The sequence below is a fragment of the Coregonus clupeaformis genome, chromosome 10 (genome assembly GCF_020615455.1).
Source record: "Coregonus clupeaformis isolate EN_2021a chromosome 10, ASM2061545v1, whole genome shotgun sequence".
NCBI lineage: Eukaryota > Metazoa > Chordata > Actinopteri > Salmoniformes > Salmonidae > Coregonus > Coregonus clupeaformis.
The window spans coordinates 415,720-442,900 of record NC_059201.1 but is presented as its reverse complement, the minus strand read 5'-3'; the positions used below and the strand labels follow the sequence as shown (position 1 = coordinate 442,900).

Below are 27,181 nucleotides of genomic sequence, written 5' to 3'. Positions count from 1 at the left end.
ATTACCCTCTGGCACCTCCCTCATTTGCGAAGTTATATTGTGGGGCAACTTGAAAATGTATTTTGTGAAGCTTTCTTTGGCATAACAAGTGCTTGTTGTGTGATCCAATAAAACATACGACAATAACTGATTCCATATGTTACCAATTGATTGATGAAAAGTAGCCCAATAAGCATGTTTTTGGCCACGTGGTCCTATAGTGTGCGCTTTATACTGAGGGAAACCGTAAGTGAGAATGACAGCGCCAACATGGGCTACCCTTGCTCGCCCATTAAGAAATTAAGACTATACTTTCAGGGATCATTTCTATAGTTCTTGACTTGAGAAATGTGTTTCTAAACTGTTTGGTCTCGCTACCCATGATGATGAGATGCGATATTCCCTTCTGAGCGCGAAGCGGGCTTTGAGTAATGATTCAGTTCATCCGCTCTCTGCCATTGATGACCGTTCTTTGCTTCCTTGTGGAGCATTGAGGGAGGGAATATGATCAGAGTGGAGAGCTCATAAGACCGTTAAGAAGATTAAACAAACATTTCATAGCATTATGCTAGTGATGCAATGGTTTAGTAATGTCACTTCAGTGCTGTTATTCAGCTTTGATTTTGCGCTGGAAAAAGATAGCTCATCTATTTCCATTCATCATAGCAATGATGTCAACTATGCCAACTTTTCAGCTGCAGTACAACTATACTGAACAAAAATATAAAGCAACATGTGATGTGTTGGTCCCATGTTTCATGAGCTGAAATTAAAGATCCCAGAAATGTTCCATATGCACAAAAATGTTATTTCTCTGAAATGTTGTGCACAAATATGTTTACATCCCTGTTAGTGAGCCTTTCTCATTTGCCAAGCTAGTCCATTCACCTGACAGGTGTGGCATATCAAGAAGCTGATTAAACAGCATGATCATTACACCTTGTGCTGGGGATAATAAAAGGCCACTCTAAAATGTGCAGTTTTGTCACACAACACAATTCCACAGACAATTCCACAGATGTCTGTTTTTTAGGGAACATGCAATTGGCATGCTGACTGCAGGAATGTCCACCAGAGCTCTTGTCAGAGAATTGAATGTTAATTTCTCTACCATAAGCCACCTCCAATGGCAGTACATCCAACTGGCCTCACAACCACAGACCATGTGTAACCACGCCAGCCCAGGACCTCCACATCTGGCTTCTTCACCTGTGGGATCGTCTAAAACCAGCCACCCGGACAGCTGATGAAACTGAGGAGTATTTATGTCTATAATAAAGCCTTTTGTGGGGAAAAACTCATTCTGATTGGCAGGGCCTGGCTCCCCAGTGGGTGGGCCTATGCCCTCCCAGGCCCACCCATGGCTACGCCCCTGCCCAGTCGTGAATTCAATAGATTAGGGCCTATATGAATTTATTTCAATTGAACGATTTCCTTATATGAACTGTCACTCAGTAAAGTTGCTGGAATTGTTGCGTTTATATTTTTGTTCAGTATAAAATAATACAAATATTCTGTAACGTATACCACTGGGTTTTTCAGCCAATGGTAGTAGTCGCCCAAAACTGAGCAGCCTCTGGTAGGTACCTCCCATTATTACATTTTAGGTAACTAGAAAATATATTCTGTGAATCTTGGACATATGTGCTTTTTTGTGAGCCAGTAAATGATATTATATGATTATGAACTGTTACTTTCCATTCAATACAAAATTATACCTGATTTAAAAAATATATATATAGTAAGTATGGGGGGATTTATTATTCTCCTAATTGATGGGATGACTAACTTAGAAAGAATGCATTCTGGACTGTGCTAATGTAGGTTGTGTCACCTGGCAAGCTGTGATTGATGTGAAGAGCTGTTTTAGGGGATAAGATAAGATAATAATTTATGTCTCCAAATACTAGACAATACTGGTTCTTTGTGATCTGTGAACCTTCCTTGGATGTAGGAATGGTGTCTAGGGGAGCTGGCTCTTCTCACTATGACAGGTTGTTATGATAAACGTATGCCTGGTAACAGAAGAGGCGGGGAACAGCCGGTGCGCCAACGGATAGGCTGAGTAAGTCTAAACCACGCTCAAGTCTCTACTCTGATTGGCCAGCAGAGAGGTGGGAAACTCTCTCTCTGTCAGAGTATTTGAGCAAGAACCTGGAACAATGGATTAGTTCTCTGAAGTGCCCTGCGAGGTATTTCAAGGAGCCCGTATATACGAAACATCATATTTACCATTGAAGGTTTTTGCATTAATTAAAATAACTAGTATATCTTAGAAGTCGTGTTGACCTCTTTTGTTCCTAATGCCAGATTTGAATTGACGCAACTTTGACATAAGGAATGGCTTGTTGCTTCGTGCACTTCATTCATACATTGAAAAGCGCCTGTAGGTAGTGACAGTGAGCGAGGCAGATTTGAAACCGTTAGTCAGAATGATTGCTCCAACATGGGCTACCCTTGCTCGCCCGTTGAGAAATTAAGACTATACTTTCAGGGATCATTTCTATAGTTCTTGACTTGAGAAATGTGTTTCTAAAGTGTTTGGTCTCGCTACCCACGATGATGAGATGCGATATTCCCTTCTGAGCGCGAAGCGGGCTTTGAGTAATGATTCAGTTCATCTGCTCTCTGCCATTGATGACCGTTCTTTGTTTCCTTGTGGAGCATTGAGGGAGGGAATATGATCAGAGTGGTTAGATTTAATATTGATCAATATTAAATGATTCATTAGATTCTTACCAATACAACACATCTGGATGTCAGTCATTAATTCATGGTAATAGTTCAGCTGGCTTCATTGCCGTTAAATGTCAAACGTAGTATTGCATAGGAAATCTACTGCAAAGCAATCTCCATTCATCATGCCAATCCAGTCAGAACTCCAATTTTTCAATTACATTTGATATATAAATTGTATTTTCTCTATTGTGGGCCACTTGCGTTTTCAGCCAATGGGAGTCCCCTAAAAACTGCACTATTACCCTCTGGCACCTCCCTCATTTGCGAAGTTATATTGTGGGGCAACTTGAAAATGTATTTTGTGAAGCTTTCTTTGGCATAACAAGTGCTTGTTGTGTGATCCAATAAAACATACGACAATAACTGATTCCATATGTTACCAATTGATTGATGAAAAGTAGCCCAATAAGCATGTTTTTGGCCACGTGGTCCTATAGTGTGCGCTTTATACTGAGGGAAACCGTAAGTGAGAATGACAGCGCCAACATGGGCTACCCTTGCTCGCCCATTGAGAAATTAAGACTATACTTTCAGGGATCATTTCTATAGTTCTTGACTTGAGAAATGTGTTTCTAAACTGTTTGGTCTCGCTACCCACGATGATGAGATGCGATATTCCCTTCTGAGCGCGAAGCGGGCTTTGAGTAATGATTCAGTTCATCCGCTCTCTGCCATTGATGACCGTTCTTTGTTTCCTTGTGGAGCATTGAGGGAGGGAATATGATCAGAGTGGTTAGTTCTTAACATTGTTCAATATAAGATTACTTTGTTTATGTAAACTAGTATGTGATGACTAGTTCATCAATGTAACGTAGTTGGCTTCAATGCTGTAAAATATTCCCATTGTCAGCCTTGCAATGTCGTTGAATAGGAAATATGTCATCATTTCAATCCAGTCAGAACTCACATTTTTCAATTACATTTGAAATCTAAATTGTATTTTGTCTATTGTGGGACACTGACTTTTTCAGCCAATGCCAGTCCCCTAAAAACTGCATGAGTACCTTCTGGCACCTCCCTCATTTGTGAAGTTATATTGTGGAGCAACTTGAAAATGTATTTTGTGAAGCTTTCTTGGGCATAAAACATATGACAATAACTGATTCTATATGTTACCTATTGATTGATGAAAAGTAGCCCAATAAGCATGTTTTTGGCCACGTGGTCCTATAGTGTGCGCTTTGTACTGAGGGAAACCGTTAGTGAGAATGACAGCGCCAACATTGGCTACCCTTGCTCGCCCATTTAGAAATTAAGACTATACTTTCAGGGATCATTTCTATAGTTCTTGACTTGAGAAATGTGTTTCTAAAGTGTGTGGTCTCGCTACCCACGATGATGAGATGCGATATTCCCTTCTGAGCGCGAAGCGGGCTTTGAGTAATGATTCAGTTCATCCGCTCTCTGCCATTGATGACCGTTCTTTGCTTCCTTGTGGAGCATTGAGGGAGGGAATATGATCAGAGTGGTTAGACATATTTTGTGCTATAAAAAAATGAGATTACTGATCACAACTGGTATGTGTGGGTTATATATAATGTCAATAATAGGTTGGATAATAATGCTTCCGTGTCGGCTGTTATAATGCTATTTACTTTATCATTATATAAGAGTGAAAACATTCAATGTACGTCATGATCAAGTAATGTCAACTTAATTAGAGGTGCAGTTCTTAAATGTTCTGGAGTAGGTTTTCCCCTATTGCCCAATCGATGTTCTTGGTAGTGACAGTAGAAACAGGTATTATGTGGTACAAACTGTCAAAAAACGGTGACGTCATTGAAGTATGCGCATTGACCTCTCAACTCCTGATGCGTAGAATGTAAAAAAAAAACTAAAAACAAAAAACATATTACAATTATGTTAAGTTTGCCAGAAAAATTTCGCCTTTTCAAATATATTTCTCAGTATAGTTCTTTTTTCCAAAAAATATTTGTACATTTACCTTCCTGGTTTTTTTGTGTACAGTGAGGTAGTACGCAAACAACTTCATCATGCTCGTATACAACGAGGGTTGTTGTCTTCCTATTATCCCGTTTGTGTGCTCGGTAGCTACAAAGCTTAACAAGAATGACAGTGCTACTTTTGGATAAACGCTTCAAGCGGAGAAACTGAATAGTTATTTTATCCGACCATTTAAGATATGCCATACCGAAAGCCATCGCTGTGCAAGTAGCTAGAAGGTACTGAGGCTAGCGAACATTGGCTAAATCTCGACGGTTTTTTCTCATTCCCCTGTCTGTTGAGGCTGGAAAGTAACTTATTAATTAATTAGCTAGCTAGCTAGCTAGTCATTAAGTTCAAGCTCGTGCCCAGCCAGAAGAGGATGAACTGGCTTTTCCCCTTATCCAAGGGTTCTGGACCTCTCCCACCTCTCAATAGCTTACAGCAACAAAGACAAAGGCAGATCGAGTCACTCAAAGCTGCCCACTCCAGGTAAATCAACATCACTTCCTAGCAATGCTAACTAGCTAGTTATGGCTAACTCGGTGGCTAGTCAGCCTTGATAGCTAGCTAAAATATTTGCTACTATTTAAAGCGTTGTCACGAGGTGTAACTAGTGTGTATCGTGCGATGACTAGCTAGCTAGCTAACGTTAGTGCCCCCTATTGCAACACGGACAGTGATGGGACTAGGTCAGATTAAAGTATTATGTGTTGTTTACAAGTAGAGAGAGGTACCTCTCTGCTCTCTTCTAGATATTCAGCCTGAGTTTATAGGCGACAAAATTGTAACGTTATGTAGCTAATATGAACAATGTGTCTAATGTATACACGTATGACACTGTCTTTTTCAATATTCTAGCTAGCTAAATCAATTTTGGATTGACGTTTTGGCGCCTCTCAAGGTATAGTGTCAAACTGGTTTGTATCAAACGTTATATGTTTCGGTTTTCTTCTCCTACAGTTTAGCAGAGATCCAGAAAGATGTGGAGTACAGAATCCCTTTTACAGTCAACAACTCAACTATCAGCGTCAACATGTGAGTGAGCTACACGTTTACAGAGTTAGCATTAACATATGAATGCATGTTGTCCTATCAGTGTCAAAATGTGTGTAAACCCCAATAGCTCATCCTGCCGTTGGTTTACAGTACAGCTAGGTTAATCTTCCATTTACCTGGCTATGTCTGACTTGTTGATTATTTCTTGCATGATCAATAGGGCTCAAACACTCTGAACTCAATAATAATAATATGCCATTTAGCAGACGCTTTTATCCAAAGCGACTTACAGTCATGCGTGCATACATTTTTGTGTATGGGTGGTCACGGGGATCGAACCCGCTACCCTGGCGTTACAAGCGCTGTGCTCTACCAGCTGAGCTACAGAGGACCAATGGCTACTATCACTTTCAGTTACCTCTTGCTCTCTGTCTTTCTCTCCCCCCTTCTCTCTCCCCCTTCTCTTTCTCTGCAGCTTGCTTCCACCTCAGTTTCCCCAGGAGAAGCCAGCAGTCAGCGTGTACCCTCCAGTAGGACATCACCTGGTAGACAGCAACAATGGCACCATGGTTACCAGCCCCCTCATTACTAATGTAAGTCCATCTCAACTAGATATGATGTTATTTAGGTCTACTCCAGCAGTACGAGGGACATGGGAAGCAAAATCTGTGGTGATCCGAATGGTAACCATCTTATGTTTTTCTCTAGGTATTCATACTTGTTTTGTTACTAGTTCATTGTCTGTATAAGGGTAGGTGTTGACATGGATGCAAATATCTGGTATTCATGTTTTTGTCATGAAGCTAACAGGCCTATGTTAATTTGTTCTCAGTTTGGAATGCACTCAGATCTGGGCAAAGTCATCCAGAGTCTCCTGGATGAGTTCTGGAAGAGTCCACCTGTCCTGATGTCTGGCCCCACCGGCTTCCCTTAGTCAGTAGCACACACACACCATGCCATCATGTAATCCTTTGTTGGCCCTTGAAGGCAAATTCTTTGGGTTGCATGTAATACACTATGAAAGGACGATCAAAAGGTGTAAAAAGTCCCATGAGAGACAGCCATAATAACTGCCATAGCTTTACAGTGAAGGATACAAGGAGTCAGAAAGACTAGCTCAGTGACTAGTGTTATTTAACTGAGTACATTTTCTTCACAAAGGGAGCCCATTCTCATCAGCTTTCTGTTTCTCCCATCTTTCCTCCCTGCTCTCTCTCTCTCTCTGTGGTGCAGTAACATGTTCAAGCCGTCGGGGATGCCTCCCTACCCCACACAGGGCTTCCACTACGGGCCGCGCCTCGTGGGCCCCACCCCGCCCCACGTGGGTGTAGAGGGTGCTCACGTTCACAGCCCTCCCTGGGCAGCAGCCCCTGCCTACGGCCTCATCACTGACCTGCCTCTCCCCGTACCTACCGCAGACTCCCAGGTAAACGCACTACCACAGGTTCACTGAAGTTTAGTTTATCCAGTAGATATCTGGCTAATACCGACATAATACCGAAATGTATGTATAAGTTAAGGAGACTACTTGGCATGCAGTTTAGACGCCTCAAGATGTTTAATATTAATGTAGCAATGTTTAATCAGGACAGACAATTACCCACAGACGGACCTGTTCTTCTAGTTAGAATCATTGGGGGCATCTATTATATTTGTATTATATTATTATATATTGTTATATTGTACTTTATTTAAAAAACACCTCACCGCCAGCCCTAAGAGCACAATACCCTAACAACGGTTGCCAGGCACTGAGGCCTGTCAGAGCCACCTGCGGACTAGAGCTCCTGTATTAGAGTACTGCTGTGATTATCAAGTGCTTAGCTACTTGTTTTATGTGTTGGTTAGCTACATAAGACGTGATATCGCTCTGTCTGCAACAGGCTGGGTTGAACGGCCACATGTACAAGATGCCTGAGATTCCTGAAACATTTCCTGAGCTGTCTGAAATGAGGTATGTGCATTCTGCCACTGGAGTTTAAGACGTCGGCCACTTTTTGGGCCGTGGAGTCCAAATGTAACATATGAGGACACGACTCAAAGAAATGTTGAGGTATAATGATATGTATATAGGTGTCAGTGGAGGCTGGTGGGAGGAGCTATAGGAGGACGGGCTCATTGTAATGGCTGGAATGGAATCAATGGAACGGTATCAAACATATGGAAACCACTTTTGACTTCGTTCCATAAATTCCATTCCAGCCATTACAATGAGCCCGTCCTCCCATAGCTCCTCCCACCAACTTTCACTGATAGGCATGTAGGTAATTGACAGCCAATGATCAATCTGGGATATTCCTTCTTGGGTGGACAATAAAGTTATATTGTATTCCAATTCTGAACCTTCACGTGTGGGTTCCCATTCACTTAATCCCACATCAACCTACATTTTAGCACTTTCCTTTCTCTCTCTCCCATGTCCCACCATATCCCTCTCTGACTGACTGTGTGTTGTCCCCAGTGTGTCCCAGCTGAAGGACATGAGTGAGCAGGAGGACGTGCTGCTGGAGTTGTTTGCGTGCCTGCCCCAGCTCAAACAGGTCACCACTGACAAGGAGGAGCTGGTCGACAGCATCGTGGACATGGCCAGTGAGTCTCACTGGTGGTTTCTAAACCTGACTGGGTAGTGAGTGACGCCCTGTATAGCCAAAGCCTTTAGTGCTTTCTTGTGACCCACCATGTACACACACAAACAAATGCTAGAGCAATGACCACAGCTATTATGAGCTTCCGGTCATTATGCTAACGCTAGTTAGCAATGGCGCCAGAAACGACTTACAACTCCCTTCAAACTGCACACAGACAGAGACATACCCTTTTTATCCATGAGTTCATCTGACTGGTAAGGAGATGAAGGGCTTCATTGCCAAAATCACAAACTATCCCCAGAGCCCAAAAGGAATCAAACAAGTTACTGGTCCAGGGCCACTTTTGGTGTCAAGCTCATAATCACTATGGTTACACAGATCCTCAGTCATTTAATATGGGCAGGTAGTGAAATAAGTGTGTAGTAGAACATGGGAAAGTTTTGTAGCTGGGTTCACTGCTGCCCTAGGACACACACTGACATGTCTTGGTCATCTCTCTCCCAGAGAAGAACCTGCAGCTGGAACCTCAGCTGGAGGGGAGGAGACAAGAAATGCTGTTCAAGGTGAGGGACCCGGAATAATACACGCTCACTGGCTCTTAATGAACGCAGAGGGTCTGTCTGTCAATATACGTTAGCTATAGGACTCTACCTGTATGAACGTCTCATGACAACTGTCAGTTTATTACTAACGTTATAGTTGATACCACCTTATACCATTGACCCAAGTTGAAATGTGAATCGGGATCAGTCCTACTGCTATAGATTGCAATAGATGGTATATTGTGTTGTAACCACTAGTTCTTACCGTTCCACTTGTTGTGTTGACAGTACGAGCAGCTAACCCAGAACAAATCGGCCTTTGAGACCAAGATGCAGAGACAACACGACATCAGTGAGGTAACGTGTTCCCTGCACTAAACACACACGTGATGATCAGAGTTTTTCAAACCTCAAAAGTAGATCAATATTGACAAGATCCCAGGCCATGAGTTGTTTAATTCGGTGCTCATCTTTTCCATGTTTTTGGGGTTTAAATATATACAGATTATTCACAACACAACTTATGTTGTGAGGTGTGGATTTGGCTTGACATCCGACAAATTTTGAGGTTTGAAAACATTAAAAAAGCGTTGCTTTTTAAGTGTTATCCTATGAAATTGTCTTGTTCTCCAGAGCTGCAGTCTGAGTGCCCTGCAGGCTCGTCTGAAGGTGGCAGCCCACCAGGCGGAGGAGGAATCGGAGGAGACGGCCGAGAGCTTCCTAGAGGGCAAGACGGACATCGACGACTTCCTGGCCAACTTCATGGAGAAGAGGACGGTAAACTGAACTAACTGACAAAAAGTGATGAAAGAAAGACTGATACCAGCACACTGCAGAATTCTACTACAAATGTATTGTTCAACGTTTCAACACATGTTTTCGTGGTCAAAACGTTGCACAATAAAACTGTGGTAGTGTTCTACATTGTGCGGATGGATATCTGTCTTTCTTTCAACAGTAACTGAACTAGCAGAGTTAGAAGAAAACGGTCATGACATAGTCCATGAAAAAAAGAGCCGGGAAGCATTGAGCTTTTGTGTATGGAGACACTGTGTGAACATCTCTGTGGTAATATGAACACAGTGTACTGCAACAAAGTCAACAACCAGGAACTGGGATTCAATGGGAATACAGTCTGTTACACAGTAGTCAATGTTTGATTTCATATTGGGACTCGTGATGTGACTCATGACTTGGTGTGTGTGTGTGTGTTCTCGCTGTACAGCTTTGCCACAGCAGAAGGGCCAAAGAGGAGAAGCTGCAGCAGTCCATCAACACACACGGACAGTTCCCTAGCAGCCACTAAGCCCCGCCCCCCTTCCCCTCACACACATTTCTAAAAGGTAAACACACTAACACCACTCTGTTGGTTGAAGTACATACTGTATGAATGGATTTATGAAACCTGATCTTAAAGGGTAAATCTGGGATTCAAACATCTACAAATCTATGTTTTGGTAAACAACTGTAGAAATGTAACCACTCTCATATTCATTGACGGAGCTATGGATGCAAGGACTGACTATACTTGAGATCAATGATGGTTTAACCATGTTCCATTTTTGTCTTTCTTGATCATATTATTTTCTTTTGACACCTAATCTTCTCTTCTCAGGTATGAAGTTTTAATCTACCAGCAAGACGCCCCTAAAGAGAGGAGAAGCACATCTTGGTGTTGATAGACTTAAAGAAGCAACCATTATTGAATTGTAACCCTGAACTAGGCTTTTGAACTCATTTCAGTATACAGTTTCCAGTGATGATGATGGTTTTGCGACTGGTCTCATATATATATATATATATACATACATATATACATACATACATACATACTTGAATTTGGATGATGAGTTTGCTAACGCTGCCGAACACCCAACTACGATGGATACTGTATTTAAATAATGTTAATAATAGGCTTTATTATAATCAGACACCTTGTACTATGTTATTTAATTTCTTTAGGTTAATAAACCATTTAGAATAAGCTGCTTGTAGACGGAGAGATTTTGAAGGATTCCTTCAGCTTGTAAGCAACACACACTTGTTTACTAAGATATATATTTTTTATAACCATAACATCTGACCAGCATGTGTGAGAGCTTGTGGGTGTATGTGTTTGTACTGCATTTCAGTGTGACTGAAATGCACAGTCATGTTCATAACCTCATGTACACTCTATTCAGTTTGTAAAAGAAGGTAAGAGTGGTGCAGCGGTCTAAGGCACTGCATGGCGGTGCTAGAGGCGTCACTACAGACCCGGGTTCGATCCCAGGCTGTGTTGCAGCCGGTCCCATGAGGCAGATGAGTTGGGACAAGACTGTAACTACCAATTGGATATCACGAAATTGGGGAGTAAAAAGTACCAAACCATCAAATGTCATTTCCCTTTGACAGTGAGTGGAGTTTATTTCAACAGGTCATTTACAACAACATATGCAGGAAACACTAAATACGAAAGTGGAAAGGATATCCATTGGATTTAGCCATGTTGTTTTCCTAGGTTGACCATACATTTTACATTATATTTTAGTCATTTAGCAGACGCTCATGGGTTTCTCAACAGTCTAACTAATACTTAGCCTGGTCCCAGATCTGTTTGTGCTCTTGCCAACTCCATTGCTCATTGTCAAGCCATGACAATTTCATAGACAGGTTGGTTGTTTAGCAACAAAACCGATGCGTGCGCAACTATGGGGCAAAATAGATGGGGTTGGCTTAGATTGTTGATAACATGTAAACTATAGTTCAGCCAATGTCTAGTGAAAACATAAATCAAGTTCCACAATGAGTACTTGTCTCGCAAATACATTGTTACAGTTGTTGGTTAGCTAGCAAGCAAATTTTAGCCACATTAGCATAGATGTGACATCAGTCGCCTCAAAACAAGACATGGTATCAAGAACAAGCTGAAACGAGCCACCTATGATCCCCCACATGGCAGTTTCTTGTCATTGTTGCTAGCTATCTGGCCACCAGAACCATACAACACACGGCTTTCTGCCCCTTTGAAGCGCGCGCCTCGTTTTCGTGCGGTTGTCAGCTAACCCGTCTATAGGCAGTTGGCAAGCGGGCAGAAACAGAATGGCACTCAGGCTAACTAATGCTACAATATCCACAACCACATACCATTCAGATTGAACCAATGTGTTGGCCATGCATTCTAAGTGGTGCGCTGGTGTTGAGATTGGAACAAAGTTTCTAATGTATCCTAAGTGTACATACTACAGCGCTAGTGAATGCACTCGTATACACAGTTAAATATACACATCAATGGGAATAACCATCCAAAAAAGTTACCATCGTTCAATGGGCTTTCCAAAGGAAAGAGTATATCTCTCGATTCATTACTAATAAGCAGCAACTTTCATTTTATTTCAAGACCAAATAAAAGCCTAGTCATGGCAACACTGACATTTCTGTTCATCCAGGCTAGTTGAGAAGTGCAGTGTTTCTTCATTTGTGTGAGAAGGCAGGTTATCGGAACGAGACAGTAAACATAAAACTAGATTGGGTGGTGATAATGTTCCAAAAACATGTGCCATGTTTGACCGTGTTATCTGGGTTGTGTTAATTAGTGCAGAACGTAGTGAAACGTTTTGCAACAGCATTTCTGACCGTTTTGTTCAGTTTTTTTGCCTCCTGAATTACGACCATGGTATACTGGGAAACATTGTAGCCTATATGCTTGTTCAGACTACAGAATGGACAAATGGATTTCGGATGCTTCTGATAGTTTGGTTATCAAGGGGTAGTCCTACTACTGTACAAACAAATGTACAAACAATTTGTTCCTGATTTAAAATGATGTACAGTACATCGTAACTCAAAACATAATAGCTTAAGACAAAATATTTTTGCTGTAAACGTTTGGTCCTGGAATATTTTTGTTCACATTTTGCACTAGTATTCATACATCCACTATGGCTACCCAGTGTTACCACAATACCCGGCAGGCTCTCACATTGTGCTCCGATACTAACTACACAGAAAACAAAATAATCACAAGTAAAATCCAGTCAAATTGGCCCCATCAAAACAGAAACCTCTGATATTCAATTGTCAATGCAAAGTGCCCTAGTCAACAAGGCAACCCCCCGACAAACCCCTCTTCAACCCATCATTGATTGCCATTTTCGCTCAGGCCGCGCAGTAGACGGCCTCGTCAGGGTCCCTGCTGTCGTCGCCGCCACTGGAGGAGCGGCTGCTGAGGTCGGCCACGCCCGATTCCATGTCGCTGCAAGCCGAGGAGAGGTCGTCGGGGTCAGGGCCCTTGGGGGGGCCCAGGGGCAGGGTCATAGCCGGGCCCGGGGGCCCCCTCCGGGAGGGACAATAGTCCTGAGGGGGGCTGCTGACGGGGCCATCTCCAGTGGGAGGACCACCTGGCCTGCACTCTTCCTCATACACTTTGTTGGTCTTCCTCTGACCCGTGTTCCCCTTAGTTTGATCCCCCTTCATCAGGGCTGCAATCCTCTGGAAGAATAATACAAATTTTACCAGTAAGTCTGGGATAGAATAGGAATAAATCACTATGTCTATAGACTACAAGCAGACTACTGTACATGTAACGGAAACCCTCCTGTTGAACGCCCCTCTTTGAGACACATTCTCTTCAACTTATCTTTGACTTGATGGTGTTTGCCCCCTACCCCTGTAAAACCCAACGATATATTTGTTAAAACAGCACAAACGAGTTAATAGTAATGCATAATGATAATTATAATAATAAATAATTATAATAATACATTGATAAACGTGTAAATTGGCCTTAAAGAGCAGCGTTCATTGGGAGCGTTACGCGAGCGTGTCTGTATGCCTTGTTTGGTGCCCGGGTGGGCCGTCCCTCCCGGTGCTACCTCCTGGTGATTGGTCAGCTCCTCCTCCAGCTGCTGAGTCTCCTCCCTCACGACTGTCAGTAAGTCGACGGGCGTCTGACGCGGGGGCGCGCTCTTCTCCACACGGTTATACATGCCCTTCCACATCCTTGGAGACAAGATACACCGTACTACAACTATTGAACAAACACTCTGGATCTAAACCGTACTAAAACATTTTTTTTTTTTGTCATTTAGCAGATGCTCTTATCCAGAGCGACTTACAGGAGCAATTAGGGTTAAGTGCCTTGCTCAAGGACACAGACAGATTTTTCACCTAGTCGGCTCAGGGATTAGAACCAGCGACCTTTCGGCTACTGGCACAATGCTCTTAACCACTAAGCTACATGCCGCCCTATTGAACAAACACTCTGGATCTAAACCGTTCTACAACTATTGAACAAACACTCTGGATCTAAACCATACCATATCTGATGGATTTTACGGTTTTAACCCACAACCCTTCGGCTCAGATGTACCCAAAGACACAAAGTAAATCAAAACCATCCGGTGTCCCAGTCCTTCTAGCTTTTTGACTATTGGACTATTAGAGGGTGCAGTAACTCACTTGAAGCAGTACGGGGTGGTGTTGGGCCGTAGCATCCCCTGAGTCTGGGTGTGGTCGGCCCTGTACAGGGGGTTGGCGTACTGTGCTCTGTCCTTCCAGAGCTGGGGCCACAGGGAGTGAGTCCTCTCACGGAGCCTGACCAACGATGGAGAAAACCACAACAGATGTGATACATGAGAGGGGAGTTACAGTACAGAAGAGCTTGCTATAGGAAAGGCAGAGACCTGCATGGAATAGGGTTGTAGCGGCCTTATGAACCACAAGGTTGTTAGCCCGCTGAGCTAACACAAGTATTCACGCCTCAGGCAAGGTTACTCGTGTAACACAAGCATGGTTCACTGAACTACCTCCATCACATTGGCACCCTCAGTCTCACCCCATGTCCCTCCTCTCCTTCTGGCTGTTGCCCAGGAAGTTGCCGTACTGGCAGGAGTAGACGTGTCTGTGCAGCTGGACCAGGAAGCGCTCGTTGAACTCAAAGGCACAGGGGAACTGCTCTGACAGCTGCCACACAGACTCCAGGAACTGGTCTATCACCGGGGACACCTCCTTAGGATCACCTTCCAGATGGTTGTACCTGCAGAGACGGAAAGACTGCAGTTTATAACACGTTCATAAGGAGTTTAAAGGGGCAATCAGCAGTAGAAACAATAACAAAACGGACTCCCTGCCCCTGGTTTGGTGAAAAGCTGAGGGTTGTAACCCCTCTCAAATTCATAGACAGGGCTATGTATGCAATGGACTGACCATCCATGATATCAAAATTATAGTTTGAACCATGTTTTGAGGCTATATAATGTTTGTTTACATTTTCTTTGTTTACAAACATTGAAGTAAAACAAGCTTATATTTTGAATTATGATGGGGTACGACAGTTGAACTAAGTTTAAGAAGCATTTATAAGTTATATTCTTAAAGAATCAATGGGTACATATCAAAGTCCAAAAATGTATGTAGCAACTGCTGATTGCCCCTTTAAACAGATTTAAACAACTAATAGGTAATCCTGGGGAGTTGTCATGGCAATTTTATGACCCACTGGTTAAACAGTAATGCCTCTAGGTAACTGAATCAAGGTCAGTTACCTTTTTAATCTAGCCAATGGCTTCAACTGATAAGAGAGCATGCAAAGACTGGAGTGGAACACCTCAAAGACGTGAAATAACTCTTCACCAATCCTAACTGAAATCTGAGACAGACAGTCGCTGCTAAAGTGGCTGAATTTCACAGGGGTTATGATCTGACCTGAGTGCAGCACACATGGCGGACACATGGTGAGAGGATCTGAAAGCGCTCGTGGCGGACACGGTGCGTAGGTTGGACACGCCGTATGATATCTGTGACAAATGCACTTCTCTTTCTGATGAAGGACTCTCCTTGAGAAGGTGAAATGCATGGCACTGCAGGGATCTTCATTCTACGAAACAGTCAGAGTTAGGAATTGGCTTCTAAGACAAACGTGTGGGACGGACTGACCTGTGTGAGAACTTGTGGCCGAACGACACCCAGTCCCTCTCGATCAGCAGCTACAAGACAGGAGACAGGAGGAAGAGATTCAATCTTTCTAGGTACAGATGATGTCTAGTCCAGGACTAAAACGCATACTTCATGGAGACTCCACGGTCCGGAAAACTGGCCCCACGTATGCTAACTATTTCTCTGGATTGGATCACAGTAGAAGACAGACAGGTCTGTGTGTGCCATTACGTAGACTGCAGATAGTGTGTGATGAACGGAAGATAATGCCTTACCATGAGTCCCTTCATAGTCCTGTAGTAAGGGTCCAGGAGTACACTGGCTACAGAACAGGCTTGGGCTGTCCTGTCCCAACCGTCCGAACAGTGGACCACCACACTGATACCCTCCTCCGCCACCGCCTACACACAGATCACAGTATGAAAGACAGCATAGGATGTAATTGATACCCATTGTATGTGTATGTGTGTGTGTGTGTGTGTGTGCTCGCGCTCCCTGCCCCGTGTGTATCACCTTGGCGATGAAGACGCCTGTGTCCAGCACGGCTTTGATGTGCTTCAACCAACCAGAGCTCTCCAGCCCCCACAGGAAGTCGCCCATGGAGGGCGTCTTGAGCTCGCCCACTATAGGGTCAACACAGGAAGAGAGGGCAGTCAGTCATGCATACACACATCTTAAAACACACACACATACAATATCAGTCAAAGGTTTGGACACACCTACTCATTCCAGGGTTTTTCTTTATTTGTACTATTTTCTACATTGTATAATAATAGTGAAGACATCAAAACTATGAAATAACACATATGGAATCATGTAGTAACCAAAAAAAGTGTTAAACAAATCAAAATATATTTTATATTTAAGATTCTTCAAAGTAGCCACCCTTTGCCTTGATGACAGCTTTGCACACTCTTGGCATTCTCTCAACCAGCTTCATGAGGTAGTCACCTGGAATGCATTTCAATTAACAGGTGTGCCTTGTTAAAAGTTAATTTGTGGAATTTCTTTCCTTGTCAATGCGTTTGAGCCAATCAGTTGTGTTGTGACAAGGTAGGAGTGGTATCCAGAAGATAGCCCTATTTGGTAAAAGACCAAGTCCATATTATGGCAAGCACAGCTCAAATAAGCAAAGAGAAACGACAGTCCATCATTACTTTAAGACATGAAGGTCAGTCAATCTGGAAAATGTCAAGAACTTTGAAAGTTTCTTCAAGTGCAGTCACAAAAACCATCAAGCGCTATGAGGACCACCACAGGACCACCACAGGAAAGGAAGACCCAGAGTTACCTCTGCTGCAGAGGATAAGTTAATTAGAGTTACCAGCCTCAGGAATTGCAACCCAAATAAATGCTTCACAGAGTTCAAGTAACAGACACATCTCAACATCAACTGTTCAGAGGAGACTGTATGAATCAGGCCTTCATGGTCGAATTGCTGAAAAGAAACCACTACTAAAGGACAGCAATAATAAGAAAATACTTGCTTGGGCCAAGAAACACGAGCAATGGACATTAGACCGGTGGAAATCTGTCCTTTGGTCTGATGAGTCCAAATTTGTGATTTTTGGTTCCAACCGCCGTGTCTTTGTGAGACGCAGAGTAGGTGAACGGATGATCTCCGCATGTGTGGTTCCCACTGTGAAGCATGGAGGAGGAGGTGTGATGGTGTGGGGGTGCTTTGCTGTAATTCAAGGCACAGTTAACCAGCATGGCTACCACAGCATTCTGCAGCGATACGCCATCCCATCTGGTTTGCGCTTAGTGGGACTATCATTTGTTTTTCAACAGGACAATGACCCAACACACCTCCAGGCTGTGCAGTGGCTATTTGACCAAGAAGGAGAGCGATGGAGTGCTGCATCAAATGACCTGGCCTCCACAATCAACCGACCTCAACCCAATTGAGATGGTTCGGGATGAGTTGGACCGCAGAATGAAGAAAAAGCAGTCAACAAGTGCTCAGCATATGTGGGAACTCCTTCAAGACTGTTGGAAAAGTATTCCAGGTGAAGCTGGTTGAGAGAATGCTAAGAGTGTGCAACACTGTCATTTAGGCAAAGGGTGGCTACTTTGAAGAATCTAAATGTAAAATATATTTTGATTTGTTTAACACTTTTTGGGTTACTACATGATTCCATATGTGTTATTTTATAGTTTTGATGTCTTCACTATTATTCTACAATGTAAAAAATAAAGAAAAACCCTTGAATGAGTAGGTGTGTCCAACTTTTTGACTGGTACTGTACATGTGGGACATTCACAAACCAACCCAAAGGAATGCATGAATCTGGACAACTTTGAGCATGAACTGAGTAGGAATACTGAATGTGAATGTCATACAAGACATGTTCAGCAGAACGTCGCCCCATGGTTGGAAAAGAAGGGGAAAGAGGAACTCATTACCGTCAATGATCTTCTGCTGGCTGTTCCTCATCACATGGATGTTCTCGATGCCGATGAACTGCAGCTTGACGTTGGTGTAGTGGTCCTCATTCTCATAGCCTTTCCCAGCCGCCCGGTTGGCCATCGCATTCAACTGGAGAGAGATGATTCATCATTATAACACAATACAGTCAAATACGTACTGTTGAAGACATCATTACATTTTAGTCATTTAGCAGGCGCTCTTATCCAGAGCGACTTCCAGGAGCCATTAGGGTTAAGTGTCTTGCTCAAGGGCACATCGACAGATTTTTCACCTAGTTGGCTCGGGGGTTCGCACCAGCGACCTTTCGGTTACTGGCCCAACGCTTTTGAACCGCTAGGCTACCTGCCGCCCATTGATATTCAGCTTTAATCGACAAAGCCTGGAGAGAGACTACAGTCTGAGAGCCAGCACATGGACGGTGGATGGATCAGATGTCCACCCAAGTCAAGGAGGCTTCAAGGAAAAGGAAACGCCATTCATCTACCATCACTCCCCCATTGACCTTACAGTATATCAACACTACCTGACCCCAGAGTCTATCTATGGTGACCTCTGACCTTTGGCCTTGTGTCCACCACGTAGATGTAGTCACTGCCCGGGTTGGACTTCATGATGGCCTGCAGCATTTGTTCATCCTCCTGGGAGCGAGCACTGAAGCCGGACAGGGGCTGACTGCAGCGGCAGATAGCAGCCTGGGAGAGAAGGGGTCAGGGAGCAGAGGTTAGAGGTCAGACGCTGAGGTGACTGGTGATGACATCCAACTCAGAGTAGGAGGTGGTGTTTAATACTACTCGTACAGTGCAAGTATCCTACCTGTGTCTTGGCATGCCAAGCAAAAGCTCACATTTAAACAGTCATGAAAGTCATTTGAAATGTTAAAACGGAAAACACAATATTCAGACCAATGACTGGTTCAGATATAAGAATTAAACATGACGAATCACCTAAATTAAACAATAACATAAAACTGTTCTCCAGAGTCAACCCACACCATTGACCCAGATAGTATGCCTCATCCACTCACTAGGGTATCCTGGTGGAAGTACGTCAGCACGGGTAAACGCCCTCGGCTCCGGAACTTAGAGCTCCCAACGATGACGGGAGGTGTGGCCGACTTTGGCACAAACAGCTCTGATGGGTACGTGTCACACACCTGCAGGCAGAGAGAGAAATAGTCTTTAGAAGAGGAGGTCTATCTTACTAACCAGCAGTTGGAACTGGTTCACGGCACAGAACAGAAAACCGGAAAAGAGCAAAAAAAATGTCAAGGAACAGAAACGGAACCTGGAACGAAAGTGAACCCAACTGTTCCGGAACAGAATTGTTACTTTAAAAGCATGGGAACCAGTTATGTTCCAGGCATTTGTTTCTAGTCCCACAACAAAATGCCTATGCAAAGCCCTCACTCTGTCACTCAGAAATGTATTTCAGTGTCTGCCTGCAAACTGAAAAACGTTGCCTTTGACTACCTGCCCCTCCCCCCTCCGAAGCATAGGCTACTGTACTGACGTTACAAGCGTGATTCAGAACATCGGGAGAGAGATTTTTTATTAGCTAGAGAAGAATGGATGAACTTATTCAATGCTAGTTAAGGATACTATAGGCCTAGTTATCACATTTCACGTTGGATTTATTAACTACAAAAAGGTAAGACGTGTTTTTAATTCTGTTGCCACTCTGCACACACAAGCTTGTTAGCTAGCTAGCTCAAAGGACATTCAAAGTTCATCAATAGAAGCTGCTCCTCCTATTCCGTGGACCTAATACAGATAATGCATGTCATAACAAGATGCACAGCGCTTCAAGCCTCCTCCTCAACCCTCTCTCGCTCTCTCCCCACACGCAAAATGTCAGTCACATGTTGCGCCATAGGCTATACTTGTCTGTCCATCACGCATGTAAACAACTAGCTTGCCTGCTCTATCCACACTGATTGGTGAAGTAATTGAATGAGCTAAATGTAAAAAAACTGTTGATTTCACAGGTTAAAAAAGGAACAGAAAGGAACTATATAAACTGGTACTTTTTTTTGTTTCGAACCTGTTCAGAACTTTTATTTTGCTGGTCGGAACAGTGGAATGAAACAAAAAAAATGTGTGATTCTGTTCAGAACAAAACGATTGGAAAAGAATTGCAGTTCCAACCCCTGCTACTAACCCAGTAGTCAACATCAGACCCAGACTGAACAAACCCAGTACTCAACATCAGATCAGGACTATAACTAACTCAATACTCTATCAAAACCAGACAAATCTGAAGAGGACTGTACTAACCCTGTACTCACTATCTGATTAGGACTATAGTGTTTAAAATCAGAAGAGGACTGTACTAACCCTGTCCTCACTATCTGATTAGGACTATAGTGTTTAAAATCAGAAGAGGACTGTACTAACCCTGTCCTCACTATCTGATTAGGACTATAGTGTTTAAAATCAGAAGAGGACTGTGCTAACCCTGTACTCACTATCTGATTAGGACTATAGTGTTTAAAATCAGAAGAGGACTGTACTAACCCTGTCCTCACTATCTGATTAGGACTATAGTGTTTAAAATCAGAAGAGGACTGTAATACTACTAACCCTGTACTCGCTGTTGGCTGGTGTGCTGACCCAGAGGTTGTTGGGCACGCCCATGCGTCTGTAGTCCGCCTGCAGGTCTAGGAAACTCCAGGACTCTTCCCGCTCCTCCTTGTTGGCGTTGGGATTGATGGACAAGCAGTAGAGCTCGCTATATTTCTCTGGGTTAAACAAATGATCATATTTGATAAATCAGATAAAATCATGTTGGGATTGTATTGAAGGACAAGGAGTAGAGCTTGCCGTAAATCTCTTTTGGACAACAGAGAAACACTACAGCAGTCTATCAAAGGATCATACTATGATTCAGATTCGTTTAACCACTACACAATAAATGATTCAGATGAATTTAACCACGACACAATAAATTATTCAGATTCATTTAAGTACTACACAATACATGATTCAGATTCATTTAAACACTACAAATAAATTATGCAGATTCATTTAACCACTACCCAATAAATGATTCAGATTCATTTAACTACTACACAATAAACGATTTAGATTAATTTAACCACAACACAATAAACAATTCTGATTCATTTAACCACAACACAACTCAGATTCATTTAACCACTACACAACGCAATGTCCCCAATCACTGCCCTGGGATATATATTATGTATTTATTTTACCAGAGGAAAGAGTGCCTCCTACTGGGTCTACAACACCACTTCCAGCAGCACCTGGTCTCCCACCCAGGACCAACCCTGCTTAGCTTCAGAGGCAAGCCAGCAGTGGGATGCCAGGTGGTATGCTCCTGGCAGTACCTCCTTGTTCCATTCCAATTCAAAAGGTTTTCTCCCAACTGAACAGGATCCAGGTGAATGGGTTCTAAGAGGTGATAGTCTCTCTCACCTGGGCGGGAGAGGCGTGCGAGTGAGGCCTGGACATCCATGGCGTCCCTCTCCTGGGGGATGAGCAGCTGAACCACCTGGAAGTTCTTAGTGCGGACGACCAGGTGGCTTCCTGAAGGGGTGGTGGGCGGCCGCTCCACACTGGCCACCATGCTGTGGAGCACCTGGCAATGACAACCGAGAACTCTCACAGCCGGTCCCAATTCGCTCCCCTCCCCTTGGCCCCAACTAACCCTTCGACGTTTGCAGATCTGTAAGGTGGCAATATGGTGGAAGCTCTACCACTACACTGCTTATACCTATCCAGATCCTTCAGATCTGCAAACATCGAAGGGTTAGGGCCAATGGTAAGGGGGCCGGCTGTCACAGTGACATCTATTGCTAAGTTGAAAACATTTGAATTCTGGAAGTGGAAGGGTAGGCTAGTTTACCAAATCACTAAATAACTATAGTTTAGTAAAAATGGAATTTGACAGTTATTGAATGCATTGCTTATCATAACACTAAATAACTAATAATGATGTAATAATGTCTGCTGTCCATTATTGATCCGCATTTGGGGACTCAGGGCACTGACCTTCATGTCTTAAAGTAATGCAAAGCTGTCATCAACGCAAAGGGTGGCTACTTTGAAGAATCTCAAATATATTTTGATTTGTTTAACACTTTGTTGGTTACTACATGATTCCATGTGTTATGTCAGAGTTTTGATGTCTTCACTATTATTCTACAATGTAGAAAATAATACAAAATAAAGAAAAACCCTTGAATGAGTAGGTGTGTCCAAACTTTTGACTGGCAGTATATATATATACACTGGGGAGAACAAGTATTTGATACACTGCCGATTTTGCAGGTTTTCCTACTTACAAAGCATGTAGAGGTCTGTAATTTTTATCATAGGTACACTTCAACTGTGAGAGACGGAATCTAAAACAAAAATCCAGAAAATCACATTGTATGATTTTTAAGTATTTGATCACCTACCAACCAGTAAGAATTCCGGCTCTCACAGACCTGTTAGTTTTTCTTTAAGAAGCCCTCCTGTTCTCCACTCATTACCTATATTAACTGCACCTGTTTGAACTCGTTACCTGTATAAAAGACACCTGTCCACACACTCAATCAAACAGAATCCAACCTCTCCACAATGGCCAAGACCAGAGAGCGGTGTAAGGACATCAGGGATAAAATTGTAGACCTGCACAAGTTGGGATGGGCTACAGGACAATAGGCAAGCAGCTTGGTGAGAAGGCACATAACAAGCAAAATAATACGAGGCAACAACTGTTGGCGCAATTATTAGAAAATGGAAGAAGTTTAAGATGACGGTCAATCACCCTCGGTCTGGGGCTCCATGCAAGATCTCACCTCGTGGGGCATCAATGATCATGAGGAAGGTGAGGGATCAGCCGAGAACTACACGGCAGGACCTGGTCAATGACCTGAAGAGAGCTGGGACCACAGTCTCAAAGAAAACCATTAGTAACACACTACGCCGTCATGGATTAAAATCCTGCAGCGCACGCAAGGTCCCCCTGCTCAAGCCAGCGCATGTCCAGGCCAGTCTGAAGTTTGCCAATGACCATCTGGATGATCCAGAGGAGGAATGGGAGAAGGTCATGTGGTCTGATGAGACAAAAATAGAGCTTTTTGGTCTAAACTCCACTTGCCGTGTTTGGAGGAAGAAGAAGGATGAGTACAACCCCAAGAACACCATCCCAACCGTGAAGCATGGAGGTGGAAACATCATTCTTTGGGGATGCTTTTCTGCAAAGGGGACAGGACGACTGCACCGTATTGAGGGGAGGATGGATGGGGCCATGTATCGCGAGATCTTGGCCAACAACCTCCTTCCCTCAGTAAGACCATTGAAGATGGGTCAAGGCTGGGTCTTCCAGCATGACAACGACCCGAAACATACAGCCAGGGCAACTAAGGAGTGGCTCCGTAAGAAGCATCTCATGGTGACCTAGCCAGTCTCCAGACCTGAACCCAATAACAAAATCTTTGGAGGGAGCTGAAAGTCCGTTTTGCCCAGCGACAGCCCCGAAACCTGAAGGATCTGGAGAAGGTCTGTATGGAGGAGTGGGCCAAAATCCCTGCTGCAGTGTGTGCAAACCTGGTCAAGATCTACAGGAAACGTATGATCTCTGTAATTGCAAACAAAGGTTTCTGTACCAAATATTAAGTTCTGCTTTTCTGATGTATCAAATACTTATGTCATGTAATAAAATGCAAATTAATTACTTAAAAATCATACAATGTGATTTTCTGGATTTTTGTTTTAGATTCCGTCTCTCACAGTTGAAGTGTACCTATGATAAAAATTACAGACCTCTACATGCTTTGTAAGTAGGAAAACCTGCAAGATCGGCAGTGTATCAAATACTTGTTCTCCCCACTCTATATAGTAAGATTTTTTATTTTGGGGGGGAAATCAGCTAACTTCCTGCATTTCAACACATTTTGCCAAAGTGCAGAGCGAGAAATTTCCAGTTTTATAATGCTATTCTACACATTCTGTCATGAGGCTAAGAGAACATGTTGCAGTTTTAAAGCAAATTTCCTGCAATTCGACACTTTTTTGGCATATGGCTGGGAAGAAGATGTGTAGTTTTAGCTCATCATGCTTTTGTTCACATTTTGCCATGAGGCTGGGGATTTGTTTTTCAGTTTTAAAGCTCATTTCCTGCTATTCTACACATTTTTCCATGAGGCTAAGAGACAATTTAGAAGATTTTAAAGCAAATGTCCTGTTATTCTACAAATGTTGCTATCATATGCTATCTGGGGGCCCCCGACCTCCAGGGGGGCCCCAACCATAAAAGGGGGGGGGGGGCTCTGTGCCCGTTCGGGAATCCGGCCCTGAGAAAAGGGTTCCACTCCTGTTCACTTCAGTAGGCCTAAATACCCCGACAAATCTCACATCACGTGTATGAAGGAGATATCCATTAAATAATAAATGTATTGGATGCGGTCCATTGATTTGAGGTGATTCCAGTGTCTCCAAAGTGCAAGAGCGAATCAATGGGATCTTTCTGAGAAGGCAGGAAGGAAGCCACACAGGGCAGATAGTGGGATTGTGTCAGAACAGTGTCAGGCCAGACGACTTGTGATAAGTGTTGTGTCAGAATGGGGTCTGTTGAAACAACTGGTTTCACTTCCTAGTTCCTACCCAAGTCTCTCTGCGTGTCTCTGGGTTGTTCTCCACGAAGATGGTGTGTGTGGCGGAGAGGTACAGCGTCCCCAACGTGGCTTTCCTGGGTGCCGTACGGTCAATCAGGCGGACATTCTCCACCTATAGGGCCACAGACACAAAAACACACACACAAGTATAAATGGGGTCAAAACGGAATGTAATCCTATCTGTAGGCTATAATGTACTGAAGTGTGTGACTGACTGTATTGGTGGAGGCATATCTCAAAAAACCAAGGTCATTCTAGAACTCAATGTTTACACATGTTGTCATTGTAGATATGAATGTCAGATTCTGGAATGCTATAACTGTTTAATGGAAGTAACCTACAGCAGGAGTCTGTAACAATGTGTCCTTATTGAGGCCTATTGTCATTATACTAGAAACCACATAGGAGAAATGCCCCCGGCAGACTAGAATAAACATCAAGAAGCCAGGACAAGAATGAAACGGATTGTGCAAATTCTAATGTCAAGATTTATAGGCATGCCATAATGTGAGCAATGTTTTTTTGTGTTTCTTTTTGCAACACTTTAACCAGGAAAATAAATTGCGGAGAATATAATGGTTACATTTTCAGGAATCCTGAATGTACGGGCCATGTACGGGCCATTGGATACATAAGAAGGGGGATGGCACGAATCAGAAACGTTGTCACATCTTGAGAAGACGCAACTGAAATGCGATTTCATTTAGGAATAGGACAATACGAAGAGCATAATGTAGCCTACACTCAAAGAATAGGATGGAAGTGGAAATATAGGGTTGGTTTACCTTTGGCGTTCGGATGTGCTCCATCATGGACCGCTTCAATCAAAATCGTGCGCGTAGAAATAATCCGATGTCCTGGTTTTATTTTTTACAAATAGAGTATCTTGGCTCAGTACAAAAATCGCGAACGATTCATGTTCTCTGTGCGTTGGATATTAGATGGGGCGCCTCGCAAGTATGCCATGGTTCCCCCTATCCTATTCTGTACGATAGGAGAATCACCCTGAATCCACTCCCGATTATGACAACTCGGTCGTCACTAGTTACCACAGCCACAAAGTCATACACCCCGCCTATTTCTACAATTTATCTTCTTAGAATGTGATTTTAAACTTTACCTTAGCCGTAACCTTAACCACACTGCTAACCTTATGCCTAACCCTAACCTTAAATTAAGACCAAAAAGCTCATTTTTACGATATAGCTTTGTGGGTGTGCTATCTAGTGGAAATCCAACAACACGGATCATATTGGCAAAGATTGGCCGTGTTCGAGAGCATCAAAACGACTCCAGGAGACTGCCGATTGACTGATCTACAAATCACCATTCATCATAATAACGACTCATTTTTGTTGTAGATCGTTCAGTCACCATTTACCCATGATGCATTCCGATTTTGATCCTCTCGAACTCGTCTATTACCTCCCAACGGCGCCTGCGCACATCACTGAGCGATGAGCTAGTGGAGCAGGTAGCGACTAGTGCTATTCGGTATCCTTGGGACATCCCTAACCATAACCCTAACCATTTTAAATGTAAACTTCAATGGGGTAGGGACTGTCTTATTTTGTACGCTTTGTACAAAATAATAAAATGCAGTACGACAGGATCTTTCTAAACGTAGCTCTTTATTAGCTAGTTATAACGGTAATCTTCACTTGTCTCGGCCATGATCAACTGAAAATGACCTCACGACCTGGGTGGTCTTAACCAATCATAGCGCCATATGATACGATGGTAGAATGCAACCAATTACAATTCAGTATGTTTATACATATGAATATTACAGGGGCGGCCCAAGGAACCCGGATAGCACGGACCGGACTACAGTTACAATTGAAAAAATATAAAAAATAAATAAATAATGACAGCTCAAATCCCAGGGCGATTTTTGTTTTTGTATAAAGGTATTCAAAGAATACATTTAAATTTTGAGATGAATGGCCCGATTTAAATGTGAAATGTATCAGTGTATTTTTCCGTTTTGCCTATTTAATCTTTATAATTAGATTATTCAAATATTAGCCTGTTCCTGTGTGTACACATGTATGTGTGTATGCCTACGTATGTATGTGTGTGTTTGGCCATGACCTGCTTCTACTATCAGGTTGATTGTTTACGTGCTTTCAGACATTGTGGGAGAAGCACATGCTTTCATGTGGAAGTGGATGAAGTCACACACAAAGCCGGCCATGATTATTACAAGTTTAGATAGCTGGCTAGACTAATTTACTAATCTAAAAATTGTTCGCTGACATGGCTAATTTGAGTGACTGTCAGTGACTGACATAACAAGAGAAAAACTGGGTGCCCTACCGCTAATGTTGCTTATGCCTGGAGCCAGCCCTGCACATACCCAATGTGTGTTACACACAATACACTTGGAATGTGAACCTACTCAGAAATAAAGTTATTA

At 43.1% G+C, this 27,181-nt stretch overlaps 2 protein-coding genes and 4 non-coding genes across 7 annotated transcripts; 5 read left to right on the top strand and 1 right to left on the bottom strand.

Annotated features, from left to right (window-relative positions):
* The first annotated feature begins 281 nt into the window (after window positions 1-281).
* Window positions 282-497, top strand: LOC123491699. Its single transcript, XR_006661534.1, has one exon. It is a non-coding gene; the product is annotated as a small nucleolar RNA U3 (small nucleolar RNA).
* Window positions 498-2,457: 1,960 nt separating this feature from the next.
* LOC123491695 lies at window positions 2,458-2,673 on the top strand. Its single transcript, XR_006661530.1, has one exon. It is a non-coding gene; the product is annotated as a small nucleolar RNA U3 (small nucleolar RNA).
* A 563-nt stretch (window positions 2,674-3,236) lies between these two features.
* Window positions 3,237-3,452, top strand: LOC123491697. Its single transcript, XR_006661532.1, has one exon. It is a non-coding gene; the product is annotated as a small nucleolar RNA U3 (small nucleolar RNA).
* Window positions 3,453-3,972: 520 nt separating this feature from the next.
* LOC121564496 lies at window positions 3,973-4,188 on the top strand. The gene has a single exon (XR_006000190.2). It is a non-coding gene; the product is annotated as a small nucleolar RNA U3 (small nucleolar RNA).
* Window positions 4,189-4,682: 494 nt separating this feature from the next.
* On the top strand, window positions 4,683-10,775 carry vps37a (VPS37A subunit of ESCRT-I). The gene is made up of 12 exons (XM_045222791.1): window positions 4,683-5,154; window positions 5,626-5,700; window positions 6,137-6,254; window positions 6,494-6,594; window positions 6,895-7,087; window positions 7,545-7,615; window positions 8,123-8,250; window positions 8,754-8,812; window positions 9,080-9,148; window positions 9,425-9,568; window positions 10,017-10,134; window positions 10,407-10,775. Exons 1-11 carry the CDS (start codon window positions 5,045-5,047, stop codon window positions 10,095-10,097), a joined length of 1,149 nt encoding a protein of 382 aa, XP_045078726.1. The 5' UTR covers window positions 4,683-5,044; the 3' UTR covers window positions 10,098-10,134; window positions 10,407-10,775.
* A 391-nt stretch (window positions 10,776-11,166) lies between these two features.
* Window positions 11,167-26,157, bottom strand: mtmr7b (myotubularin related protein 7b). 2 transcript variants are annotated; one of them, XM_045222789.1, is made up of 14 exons: window positions 25,548-26,157; window positions 24,752-24,874; window positions 21,575-21,737; window positions 20,717-20,874; window positions 19,162-19,290; window positions 18,695-18,829; window positions 18,113-18,245; window positions 16,220-16,329; window positions 15,982-16,107; window positions 15,707-15,756; window positions 14,607-14,807; window positions 14,231-14,365; window positions 13,645-13,771; window positions 11,167-13,261 (listed from the first exon to the last, which is right to left on the bottom strand). In XM_045222789.1, exons 1-14 carry the CDS (start codon window positions 25,572-25,574, stop codon window positions 12,929-12,931), a joined length of 1,950 nt encoding a protein of 649 aa, XP_045078724.1. In that variant the 5' UTR covers window positions 25,575-26,157; the 3' UTR covers window positions 11,167-12,928. The 2 variants fall into 2 exon arrangements, with proteins under 2 accessions (XP_045078724.1, XP_045078725.1); XM_045222790.1 differs by having other exon boundaries at window positions 13,139-13,261; window positions 13,605-13,771.
* Between the last annotated feature and the right edge of the window lie 1,024 nt (window positions 26,158-27,181).